General features: G+C 37.1%; 1 protein-coding gene across 3 annotated transcripts in view; it reads right to left on the bottom strand.

The window, feature by feature from the left end:
• Positions 1-14,203, bottom strand: part of LOC127621524 (histone-lysine N-methyltransferase PRDM16-like) — a 315,664-nt gene that overhangs the window by 139,228 nt on the left and 162,233 nt on the right. For all 3 annotated transcript variants that reach the window (XM_052095177.1, XM_052095176.1, XM_052095175.1), the window contains exon 3: positions 8,401-8,451. In XM_052095177.1, the coding sequence (XP_051951137.1) occupies positions 8,401-8,451 (51 nt within the window). The remainder of the gene's footprint in view (positions 1-8,400; positions 8,452-14,203) is intronic.

The following is a 14,203-nucleotide window of genomic DNA, read 5'->3' as shown; positions in this document are numbered from 1 at the left end:
TTGTATCCTTCCATTTTTACAATCCAAACCATGGCACATGTTGCAGATTACCAGAACATAATTCTGACTTGCCCTTCAGCTTGAAAAAACAAAACAAGCAAACAATCATGTGTACTGTAATGCATTTACAATGGAAGTCTATGGGGCCAGTGTTCTGGAGGGTTCAGTGGAGAAATGTGCATCTTGTATTTTTGTTAAAATATTAACAAATATTAATGCTTCAGTTAATAAATGCGTGTTATTTCACCTGACTATATCAACCTTTTATCAGTGGGACTACTTCTTTAAGCAGATGAACTTCTGGTTATGTGTTACCAAAGGAGTTTTCTATATATAGAGAGTGCTTTGCATTTCCTCACATCCCTTTCTGGTATCCTTGTACCTATTGTTTGAAGTTACAGGGTTAACTGACTTTACATGGTAATGAAAGGAGTTGTAAAATTAGATTTAACTTTCCACAGACAAGATTAGGACATAAGCAGTTCTATCACACTAGTCTCCTTTTAAGACATATAACGTTTATGCCCAGTGTTAATCTCGTCAACAGATTTACAGACAAAAAGTTTAGTTGACAAAGTTTTTTTATTTAAATTTGTATCAACGATAAAGAAAATGAGACTAAATAGACACATCATGACGATAAGCAAAGGGTTGCAATTAAAACATACTGTTGACAAAAATATGATGAGAAAAAATAACACTGCAAGACATTAACAATGCACTAATAATAAATGCAAATCTAGAAAGAAAAGATTAAAATAATCCAGTCACAGTAGGTATATTGGAGATTACCCATCTTAAAGGGATAGTTCACCCCAAAATAAAAATGCTCTCATCATTTACTCACCTTCATACCATCCCAGATATGGATGACTTCCTTTCTTCTGCAGAACACAAACGAAGATTTTAGAAGAATATTTCAGCTCTGTAGATTCTCAAAATGCAAGTGAATGCGCCAAAAAGGAGATAAAGTAAGCATAAAAAGTAATCCATCATACTTCAGTGGTTTAATCCATGGCTTCAGAAGTGATATGATAGGTGTGGGTGAGAAACAGATCAATATTTAAGTCATTTTTTGCTATAAATTCTCCTCCCTGCCCAGACGGTGGCGATATGCACAAAGAATGCGAATCTCCAAAAACAAAAGAAAAGGAGTGTGAAAATGAAAGTGGAGATTGATATTAAAGAAGGACTTAAATGTTGATCTGTTTCTCACCCACCCATCATATCACTTCTGAAGCCATGGATTAAACCACTGGAGATATTTGGATTACTTTTATTCCTCAATCTTCGTGTTCAGCAGAAGGAAGAAAGTCATACACATCAGGGATAGCATGAGGGTGAGTAAATAATGAGAGAAATGTTATTTTTGGGTGCACTATCACTTTAAGCTGTGTCAGCTGAAAGAGCTGAACACCAGGTAAACATTAACCGCTAGCTAACAGGTTAATGACCTTACTCAAACACATCCTATATACTGTATGTGAGATTAATCAGCTATATCCACAACATAACAACTCATTACACACATATTACAACTTACAACTGCACATGCAATTAAGCGAATTAATTGGTGAACGCTAGTCAGAATGCGTCATTTATTTTGAGAACATGCCATTTCCTTAAAAACATACTACACATTACGCAATATCCTAAAATCACTTAAATTGAGGAATTTCCAACAGAGTAACTTCTAAAAGTTGCTAACACTTCAGTAAACTCTTAATTATTTCAGTGTTTTTTACACTGTTTTTTATTTGGTTTAATCGTACATATTAAACATGTTAATCTTTTGATATATGTTTTAAGGCCTGTGAAATCAAAACTACATTTTATGCTGCTTTTAGTCCATATCTATTAGCTGTAATTTCATCTATATGCTAGTGCACTTTTTTTTTTTCATCCCCTTTTCTCCCAATGTTGGAATGCCCAATTCCCACTACTTAGTAGGTCCTTGTGGTGGCGCGGTTACTCACCTCAGTCCGGGTTATGGAGGAGGAGTCTCGTTGCCTCTGCTTCTGAGACAGTCAATCCACGCATCTTATCATGTGGCTCATTGTGCATGACACTGCGGAGACTCACGGTATGTGGAGGCTCATGCTAAACACTGCGATCCACACACAACTTACCACGCTCCCCATTGAGAGCGACAACCACTAATCGTGACAACGAGGAGGTTACCCCATGTGACTCTACCCTCCCTAGCAACCGGGTCAATTTGGTTGCTTAGGAGACCTGTCTGGAGTCACTCCGCACACCCTGGATTCTCCAGGGGTGGTAGTCAGCGTCAATACTCGCTGAGCTACCCAGGCCCTCTAACACTAGTGCACTTTTAAACGTTGACAAAATTAATTTTCAGAAGATATAAGCATTTAAAATCTTTCTTCCAGCTAAAAAAGACTCAGGAACATCCATTAGGTCACATTGAGGTTGTAAAACATTGTCCAATCAAATGTTTTCTAGAACGAGAATACACCCTGGCTGTGTTCTAACTGGCACCGATCATGCCTTCGCAGGGCACTTTGAAGGCAACACAATCCATGCTGTAGGGTAGTTCCAAACAGAATTTCTAAAATACAATTGCTTAAAAAGTGAGTTCCGACTGACCGTAATCACCTGTCAGCCATCTGGAGCTCTCACAATGAAGGATAATTGTCTTCAAAGGGAATAGGGCATAGGGATGATCACTTCTGAATGGGACGCACCAACGTGTGAGCTAGATGCTAGGGAAGTTGCTGGAGTTTATCTATATTTTTTGGTGCAGTTGGAGGTTTATTGGGATGTACAGCTCAATTAAGTGTTTTTTTGTTTTTTTATCCTTAGTGTATTACGATTCAAAACATGTATATATTGTCTTTTATTCACTATTTTATAATTCGTTTGCATTGGACTTGCACAACGGCTCCAGCCTCATCCTAAGCAAATCATGTGCTGTGTAGGTTTGTTGGCTGGTTAGGGATTAAAGGAATATTACGGGTTCAATGCAAATTAAGCTCGATCAGCATTTGTGGTATAATGTTGATTACCACAAAAATAAATTTGTACTTGCCCCTCCTTTTCTTTTAAAAAAGAAAAAATATGGGTTATAGTGAGGCACTTACAATGGAAGTAAATGGGTACAAAAGGTAAATGGTAAAATACTCACTATTTTAACAGACACTGTTAACACAAGACATAAACAATATGTGTGTTAATATGGTTTTAGTGTGATACAATCACTTACTAACCATTTGTGTGTAAAGTTATAGCCAACGTTACAACATTACAACTTTGTTGCCATGACGATGTATCACTGTAAACCCTAAGCCCCTTAAATGACTGCAAAAATTTAAATGTAAACAACTTTACAGCTCAAAAAATACACAAGTTTTAACAGAAGAATGAATGCAAGTGCAAGTATGAAATAATAAACGTCACATTTCTGCTTTTAAACCCTACAAAAAATTGGCTATTGGCTATTTTTAAAAATGGGTTGATTTGTTGGACATGTCCTGCCCCACTTCCTGTTTCAGTAGGAAATATGTCAAAACACCAAATTGACCTGTGCTTGTCAAGGCACTTCACTGGGACTTTTTCCAATTTATTTTCAAAATATTGGAATATTCTGTAAAAGTTAATACAGGTTTTTTTTTTTTGTCATTTTGCACATTATTGTCAAATAAAATATGTTATTTTGTCTACTATAATGATATGCCATGTTATTCGAGTATAATTGTATAAAATGAATGAAGATGACATGATGAAATAATGACAATATAAAGGTCATTTTTGTCAAAAGACAAAAATATTCATATTAAATATTACTTAAGTAAAAAAAGCTGTATAAAATGTACATATTCAATGAGGAAAGATGTAGACTTGAGTGTATGCATTGGGACTTGATTGGATTGTTAGATGTAGTCTTTATAGTTGACTAATTTGGAGTCATCGCAAGTGATTACATTTTGATGAAAGGTTTCGAGGACAAACTTTTTTTCTTTGTAATAACGTGCACTGATGAATTGAGCACAATAAGACTAGGAACATGTATAAACAAAGTTAATGAGGTCAAATGTAATTTCATATTGACTTCAAATACAGAATGAACATCTATTGTGTTGTTAACAATCATACACACCATAATTGATTGTTCTCTTCAGAGAACAGAAAGAATCTGTGTATATACATGTCACTTCCATGAGCACACACACACACACACACACACACACACACACACACACACACACACACACACACACACACACACACACACACACACACACACACACACAGAGAAGAAAGCTTGTCAGTCAGGGGCCATTAAAACGTAACTGAGCCAGGGGCCAAGAGCAGGGATATTATCATTAAGTCTTCTCATAGTCATGCTAAAAACCACAAATGTTATTTCTGCACAGCACTCCTCCCCTCGTAGTGACAGAAAGGGCTAAATGACTTCAATTGCCCCATGTTTTCAAACCGTCTGCCGCTCGAGTGCATGAGAAAGCTCTCTGTTTTAATTGAACAGGCATGTTCCAGCGTGGAATCACTTTCCTTCAATGAGCTCCTAAACTGACAGTTAGAAAGGGCTGCTAAAAGCATTCAGACGCAAAACTAGTTAAATGTTCGGCGGGGTGCGTTTGAATCGCTTAGATTTGTGTTTACAAGCAGACGGAGCGACACTTGTAAACCATTTAATGCGCTTTGAACGTCTCGTTACGGAGTGTAATTTTTGAAATAGTCTCAAGTGCCATTCAGATCTGACTTTTATCGCAAGTAAATCGTGCTTATTAAACCACGTGTGAATAGCTTGTCAATTTATCATGACAATTTGCATTTCGTGGTATAAATGATGTCATGTGACAAACCTGAAGGAAAAATCGACTTCTTTCCCAGGCGTCTCTCAGAGCAGTGTGTGTGTGTGTGTGTGTGTGTGTGTGTGTGAGAGTGAATTGGGTGGTCAGGACCCCACTGCATTCTTCAGGCCGATCTACTGCCCCTGGGGCTGCCTGGCCTGGCGTATAATTGCCCTCCGCTACAGATAGTTACCAGCCTTCCCTGTCCCTCTCCTCCTCTCTTCTTCCCCCTGTTTATTCTCTCTGATTTCAAGCTCCTTTGGGTCATCATTCATCAATGGGGCCCCTTGGCCCCCGAGGACCCGACCGGGAGGCCCCTGTTACTGCCCCGCCATAACCAGAGGCCATTTCTGATGGAGCAGCATTATACGGGGAAACAAGAGAGCATGAAAATGTAGCACGAGGCAGAGAGTGCACGGTGATCATTATTATATCCAGATAATCGTTTCAAACAAATTATCATGATAATCAATCAATCATCACATTTGAAGCAACTCACCCCAGGGCTGCAACTCGTGACCTGTTATGTATTTTGGGGCATAATCAGATGCCCTAAATTTGCAGGGCTGTATAAGATGATATTTTACAGGAGCAGATTTTCTCGGCTTGGTAAAGCTAACATTACAGATTTATTCCCTCCACGACCAGACTCCTTCCATTGATATTACCGAGTAAAGCAACTTTCCATGAAAAAAAAAATAAACACAAAAAGAAGGATCTATAGTATACTATATGGTATACTATATTGTTTATACTGTAGATGCTTTGACCCAAATGGTTGAATAAAAAAATACTACTGTAAAAATGAAGGACGTACGATATATCGGTGACAAGATCGTTATCTGTAATAATTTTATATAATTTTTATATTAAATAATTTTTTAGCCCTATTAGTATGATTTTGAAAACTCTCTCAAAATGAAATTGGATTTGTGTGGATGTGCTTTATATATATATATATATATATATATATACAGTTAAAATTCAAATGGAATTCAGAAAATGTATAATAAATAGAATAAACCCATATCTATCTTCCTTGTGGTTGCTATAATGTGTTATTCCCTGCTCTCGGTGGGGCACGAGTTGTGCATCGTGGATGCCGTGGAGAATAGCGTGAAGCATTTCAAATGGAATTCGTAAAATGTTCATTAAATAGCTACATTTACAGCAGTATGCTAACAGTATGCTGTTTACGGTGCATTAAAGGGATAGTTCACCCAAATATAAAAATTCTCTCATTTCATATTTACTCATCCTCATGCTAACCCAGATGTGTATGACTTTCTTTCTTCTTACACAAATGAAGATGTTTTGAAAAATATCTCATCTCTTTAAGTCCATACAATGCAAGTTAATGGTGGTTAGAACGTTGAAGATACAAAAAGCACATAAAGGAAGCATAAAAGTAATCTATATGACTTCAGTTGTTAAATGAATGTCTTTTGAAGTGATATGAAAAGTGTGTGTGAGAAACAGGTCAATATTTAAGTATTTATTTATAATAAATATCCACTTTCACTTCCACATTCTTCATTTGTTTTTGGCCATTCGCATTCTTTGTACATACCGCCACTTACTGGGCAAGGAGGAGAATTTATAGTAAAGAAAGACATTAATATTGATCAGTATTAATGTTTTTAATTAATTAACCCACACCGATCATATCGCTTCTGAAGGCATGGAATTAAACACTGGAGTCGTATGCTTACTTTTATGCCACCTTTATATGCTTTTTTGAGCTTCAAAGTTCTGGGCACCATTCAGTTGCATTGAATGGACCAACAGGGCTGAGATAGATTTATTTGATTGTGTTCAGCAGAAGAAAGAAAGTCATGATGGGAGAATTAAAATTTTTGGTGAACTATTCTTTTAATAAAAAAGGTTCAGTCACAGGTGAGCGTTTATCAACATTTTACAATGGCGTATGACACGTTTGAAGCAACAACAACAAAAAAGACTTGACAATTGCTTAAATTTACCATACTACATGATAATCATTCCTAGATATAAACGGTACCAGATAAGATAACCCTGGGATTTTTTATAATCTACGTCACAGCAGGGGCCACAAAAGCACTGAGGGCTTGTCAAAAGAGCCATTAATCTCTTTCCCATTAAGACATCAGCCACTGGCTTTAGCTACATTTACAAAGCCAAACGTTTTCATATCCAGCCAGACACACAGGCACAATGCTGCAGGCAATCTCTTTCAAATACAATTACAACAAATTGATTTTCTATAATGAATCAGTGTCTCGGTGTACTATCATTGTCAACTCACTGAAAGCACACACACACTCACACGCTTTGAGGACACAAAGTGTGGTGGATTACATCGCAAACACCTCAAATAAAGGCTCAATTATGTGTACAGTATGTGTGTGAGTGTGTGTTTTAGGAAAGGTGCTGAACAGATAGCATCTCTATGTCTGAGTGTGTTTGTGTTTTGAAGAAGGGGTTTAACTGGGTAAAAACGAAAGGTTAAATAAATGAAAGCAGCTCTTGCATTGTCTCCATCCCACATATCACCCCCTCCCTTTTTTCCATTCTTTGACTATATGCCATTATCCAAGTTAAAACACTTTCAGCTTTCATAATAACGTCTGTTTTTCTGTATGAGACAGATGCATTTTACAGGCGTGAGAGGCACAGATGATGATATAGATTATCTGGCATAGATGTTTTCAATACAGAGCCGCTTGCCAAATTGATGCCCTACGCAGGGTTCCAGGTGAGTTTGCGTGATATGAGCGCGAAAAGTTCATCTGTGTTCCGCAACTGCTTTTGGGTCCTTGAATAACGTATAATGTGAAAGTAAGGGCAGCCGGTGGACTTTCTGGTGCCCTCCTAGGGTAAGATGGTGCCCCCCTTAGGGAGTTGGTGCCCTACGCAGATTGCGTAGTCTGCTTATAGGGAGCGGCGGTACTGCCTCACACACACACAGATGTAAGCATAAATACAAATATTTGCTCATTTAATAGCACTTTAAGGTGTATACAGTGTTATGGATCATGAGTGACTGTAGTTGTTCATAACACCTCATGCATAATTTATGATAGTAATGAGGATACTTATGTGATGAGTTTGCTGGTAGCTTAAACATACAAAAAATATTTTCTGAAAACATTAAATCTCACATTCTGAAAGATGTAGAAATAGTGTTGAGAAGTCCGATTCATTTTAGTGAATCAGTTAGTTTGGATTAATCATTTCATTTGAGCACTCATTAGTGTACCAAAAGTCCATATGTGGGAATATTTAGTCTCTGTAGTGAAATAAATACTGTGTTGAACACTGATGCTGATCAATATGTTTTCCATTAAGTTGAACTAGTGTCAAATGTTGTTTTGTTTAAATCAACATTTCACTTGTGTGATTCACAAATGCACACACAACACCCTTTCCGAATAAAAAATAAATAAAACAAATAATAATAATACATTGCTAAGAGTAAATTGGTATTTATTGTTTTAATTTTATGTTGTTATAAGTGTACATTATGCGTGTGTGTGTGTGTGTGTGTGTGTGTGTGTGTGTAGTAATACCAACATAACATTTGTCTTACCTTTTTAATACAGCTGTCTTGAGACGATGTTTCATGATCATTCAGCATTTGCTGTTAAGAATAAAAAAGATAAACAGTTAATGATTACTAATTATTAGTAAATCATTACTAACGATTCCTAATGCAACATCACATTATTTTTATGGCTTCAAATCAGAACTACATTGAACATTTAAAAGTGGTAAAGTCTGTTTTGAGCAGCATATTTCAAATGTTCTGATAATAACACACAATAAAATCATTAAAGGAATGTTCTGGGTTAAACACTTAAAGAGATAGTTCACCCAAACATTCTCTCATCATTTCTTCACCCTCATGCCAAATCATTTGTGTATGACTTACTTTCTTTTGCTGAACAGAATAGAAGATTTTTTGAAAAATATTTCAACTCTGTACGTACATACAATGAAAGTGAATGCTAACCATAACTTTGAAGGTCCAAAAAGCACATAAAGGCAGTATATAATAATCAATAAGACTCCAGTGGCTAAATCCATATCTTCAGATGTGATATGACTGGTATGAGTGAAAAGAATATTAATATTTAAGATTAATATAAAAGATTAATCTATAAATTAATATTTATACATTTATACTCGAAATTCTCCTCCCTGCCAGTATGTGGTGTTTTGCGCAAAGAATGTGAACTGGAAAAAACAAAAGAAGAAGAAGAATGTGAAATTGAAAGTGGAGATTTAAAGTAAAGATGTTTTTTAAATAACATGGATTAATTGTATGCTGCTTTTATATGCTTTTTGGAGCTTCAAAGTTCTGGCCACCATTCACTTGCATTGTATGGACCTACAGAGCAGTATTTTTCTTATAAAAAATCTGCTGTCAATAGATCCTAAATTGTTTTTAACCTGGAATATTCCTTTAGCAACTTGGTTTTATCATGTTACTATAAATAGCAAAATGATGTTTACATGCCTCATTTTACGAATTTTGGCAGTTTCCTGGTGCAATTAAGAGGCGCTACAACAACAATGACTTTTATTTCCTATAGTGCATGACTTACAGTGCATGGAGATACATTTTAACACTTATATTACGTAACCAACATTTACAAGCTTGTTCGAGTATGATCAAGTTGATTGGTAGCTCAACTGATAAATCATTACACTTGCAATGCAAAGGACAAGGACACAAGTCCTGAAGAGCACACAAGATGACACATGAGCCGAAAGTGTCATAGAAGCACCACAAAATGACATGGCTGCTTCAGCAATTGTGTTTTCACCTCACACATTCCACCTCTTATGACACTATCAGTTAGGTTTAGGTTCAAGGTTTAGGATAGGGATTTAAAACTCAATAGAGCATTAACCTGGACATGAAAGCAGTGCTTTATATATACATTTCTGACCCAGACACTTCAGGAATATTTATCTATAGAGAGTCTTTGAGAATGCAGACAGTGTCTTTGAGGGCCCCAGCTCGTATGAGAAGCCAACTTGTTCCAGGTTTGGAGATAATGGGACCTCATATGAATCTCAGTGGCCCTCATTCAGCGTAAGGCAGGAAGAGGCTGTGCGCCGCGATTATTGGGCTGTATTACAGGCTTGACATTAATCTGCAGTGCCCACAGCCCACCCGTTTCCTCTCTCATCCTCTGAATGAAGGGTGTGTGAGCGTCTGCGATGCTTCTGTAGGACACTAATGTTGCCTCAGATTGAACCTAACAGTTTAAGATTTCAGAGTGCTCAACCACACACACACACACACACACACACACACACACACACACACACACACTGAATCTGAGTGAGATGAGAGGATTATTTTTGATGGAAGCAGACAGAGGGACCCTTGTCTAGCTCAAAGGTAAAGTGTGCAGTGCCTTCCTATGAATGAAATTTCTTTTTTAAAGTCTGCCATTTTCAGTTTATATACCATCTACCTAAAGTGAACAGCTATGTATTATTATCAGTGAGTCAAAGACCTTGTTATATCACCCTGAAAACAGCTACAGGTTCAAAAAATCCTGAACTGGGTCATTCAACAAAACAGGTGCCTTTTGTGTACCTCATTAATTAAGTCAGAAGTTTACACCTTAGCCAAATACATTTAAACTCAGTTTTTGACTATTCCAGACATTTAATCGTAGAAATAATTCCCTGTCTTAGGTCAGTTAGGATCACTGCTTTATTTTAAGAATGTGAAATGTCAGCGGGGCCTTGGTATCTCAGCGAGTACTACCACACCTGGAGTCGCGAGTTCAAATCCAGGTCATGCTGAGTGACTCCAGCCAGGTCTTTTAATCAACCAAATTGACCCGGTTGCTAGGGAGGATAGAGTCACATGGGGTAACCTCCTCGTGGTCGTAATTAGTGGTTCTTGCTCTCAATGGGGCGCGTGGTAATTTGTGCGTAAATCACGGAGAGTAGCATGAGTCTCCACATGCTGTGAGTCTCTGCGGTGTCATGCACAGCGAGCCACATGATAAGATGTGTGGAGTGACTGTCTCAGAAGTGGAGGCAACTGAGAATTGTCCTCTGCCACCAGGATTGAGGTGAGTAACAGTGACACCGCGATGACCTACTAAGTATTGGGAATTGGGCATTCCAAATTGGGAGAAAAGTGAGAGAAAAAAAATGGTCAACAAAATGTGCCGACAGGGTTACCATTAAAACTGTGCCTTATTGAAATGTATTATTTATTAACAGGTCACCATGTAAATAGTGTCTTTTTTTTTTTCTCAGACTGAATGTCAAACATTGGTCACCCTGTTAAGACTTTGTCTTTATTTATTAAATTTGTTTGGACTGAAATGCTTTAATTGGTCACCCAGATAAAAAAAAGAAAGAAATGCTGTCATACTGACATCATGAAGTATATCAGGAAGTTTTGCAAGTTCATGACTTATCAAATGTTCCATTTTTTTTAATCATCTTATTTATTATTATTATTATCATCAACCCTGTTACCTTGATTTTGTCAAATGAATAACTGATTAATTAGCTAGTAATGAACTATAAAACTGTCAGCCCTGTTACCGCAAAGCCTGTTACATATGTTGCATAGTCATATCCCAACACAGAATGACCTAACTAATACAGTATATGCCATACATCTGGGTTTTGTATGTTTCTTCTGTGCATAACCACACAGAGGAGGTGAATATGAATGCAAGGGTGAGAGTGTGAATCACCAAGAGGAAAAAAAGCAAACAGAATAAGTGACTCTTTTACAGAATACCCTCTTTTACAGTCTGTACTGCCTTTATCAGGCTTTGATTGGCAGCTCTGCAGACTGCCCAAAAATTGTGGTTCCCCAAATTAGGCTGTCAATGTATCCAAGCCGCCCGAGTGGAAGCAATTACATCACAAATACTCCAACAAGTATATTTAAACTACTTACATCCATAATTCAATCCTGTAGCTATGTCAGAGCTGCACATATCCAAAACAACCTTGCGCTTCTACTCCGTAACTTGACGCATTTTGAACAAGAACCCAAACCCAATATCTATATAGTTATCATTTATATATACATACATATACACACATTATATAATATTATATAAAATGTGTTCTGTGCATTTGTGCATTTTATGAAATCTTTCTGTAGCACTGCATGTGAAAGCAATAATCTTTCCAGGCACACACTGGCTCTGTGACATATATGCATGAGCACATACGGCGTGTGCAATCGTATGCATACATCAGCTAAGGCTAAACACACACACTTAGTTCAGAACTATACATGTGTTCTTTTTAGTATAATTACACAACACAGTGACAATTAATAAAGCAATGAAAAAGTTAAGCTGTGAGTCGTGAATATGCTGCTTGGCCAATGAGTAGGTGTGAAACAAAGTAACAAATTCATATACAGAGAGTTTACAACCCAACACCTCTGTTTAGATTGTAAAACACTCCCAGACGCTCTCAGGTAGGTAGGCGATCTCATGCCAAAAGTTAATACGTGCATCAAAATGTGCAAGAGGAACCGATACTAGGAAACTAGATACTGTACATGAACACATTTTCATATTTATAAACAGATGAGCTTCAGAATGATTGAAATTGTTATGAAATAATGAATTAAACATGGTTACAAGGAGAAAAATCTAATCAAAATCAAACCTCAGGAAAACAAACAGGTTAACAGAAAACTATTGAGAATGTTCGGTCCCAATTTATTTGATAGTTTTCAGTTCATGTTGTACTTACATAAGTTACTACTGTCTAATACTACATGTACTTACAATTATAATTATTTTGTGAAGCGGCTTTAACTTAAAGAGTAAAAAAACATATATAAAAAAAAAAAACATGGATATACCATGGTACCATATAATAAATAAATGGTCATACCATAGTACTTTTGTTGCTGCTTTTAGACTCTTTAGAAATCTATATAAAGTGTTATATGTAATAAATGATCATATAATAAATGTGGTAAAATGCCAAAAATTGCATAGAGAAGTGAGCTAAATCTGAGAAAAAATCCCTTTTATTTTATTTTATTTTATTTTATATTATTTTATTGCATCCAGTCCTTTGTCTCCACCTTCTCCTTAGCATACATGCCACTCCTGACATATAATAATAATAAGGTCGGTAAAGTCCCAGCTCTACTCCCACGTAGTGCCAAATGGTAACATTGACTTGAGTTCTATTGCGGAAGTATATTGCGGTGGGCACTTATGTTGTTCAATGAAGAGCAGCAATAATGTAAGGACCAAGCCATTGGCTTACAGAGCAGGCGAAAAACGAAACAACCCCCTCCCCCCCCTAAATTAGTATGATAACATGTAATAAAGTATAGACTTGCCACATAGCTCATTGAGTGGATGAACAAGGAGCACGTCCACCATGATCGCCGAAAAAGTCGGGGTCAAAAAGTTGGGGATTGATTCGGCACCTCACTACAATCTGGTGGATTGCACCGCCAAGAGTATGTCTCATAGGAGCCAGCCAGCTGAAGCACAAACATCTGCCACCAGAAATCAAGCAAGAAAAGACATAGCTGGACTCGGGAAGAAAAGAAAGAAGTTATGTGGACATACCAATGTGCAGTAATTAACAACATACCTGCTGTAAAGACAATCGGTGCATTGAAGGTCTGGAGAGCACGCAATCCAACGTTTCTCACAGACTTCGATAGTTTAAAACTCCAACCAATGGAGAGCAATAGAGAAAAAGTAAATAATTACAACTGCTGAAATCAACAAGACATCAAGTGGCCATTAATGACCGTGCCGAGCCCTATCGAAATGGAAGAAGATCTGTTAGCTACACAAAATGCAAAGCAGGAGGAGGTGACTCAACATCAAATGGCATCACATGAATCAATGACACTTATTGATATGGAGCTAAAAGAAACTCTCTAAAATAAAGTCTATTACCATCACAGAGTGGAAAGGTGTCGCAAAATCCGCCCTGAAAAGCAGCTAGGTGAAAAATTACAAGCTGCAAACTTGGCCTTATCCAAAAGCAGTAAGGACAAACACCTCAAACTTACTGAGCTCAACCATAAGATCTACACCACAGCTGCAGTCATAGCTGGCGAGATCAAACCGAGGACTTTAAGAAAGAGTCAACATCAATTGAACGAGGACCCCAGATGGAAGAAATGATTGAAAACCAGGAATGATTCTCATCTGAAATATATTTTGGTACTGACTGAGCTTGAAAAGTGAGTTGCAAGCCATAGGGTCCACACAAAGGCAGACAGGATAATGAGCAAGTTCAAACAATACACATTAGCTGAAGTAATTCAAATACTCAAAATGAAGCTCCAAGCTAAAGCGCAAAGATTGAGGAGGTACACAAAACAGTCTGATCATTTCCAGATC

This window comes from Xyrauchen texanus, chromosome 27, assembly GCF_025860055.1.
Source record: "Xyrauchen texanus isolate HMW12.3.18 chromosome 27, RBS_HiC_50CHRs, whole genome shotgun sequence".
Classification (NCBI taxonomy): domain Eukaryota; kingdom Metazoa; phylum Chordata; class Actinopteri; order Cypriniformes; family Catostomidae; genus Xyrauchen; species Xyrauchen texanus.
The sequence above is the reverse complement of the archived record's forward strand: the minus strand, read 5'-3'. Positions and strand labels throughout refer to the sequence as shown.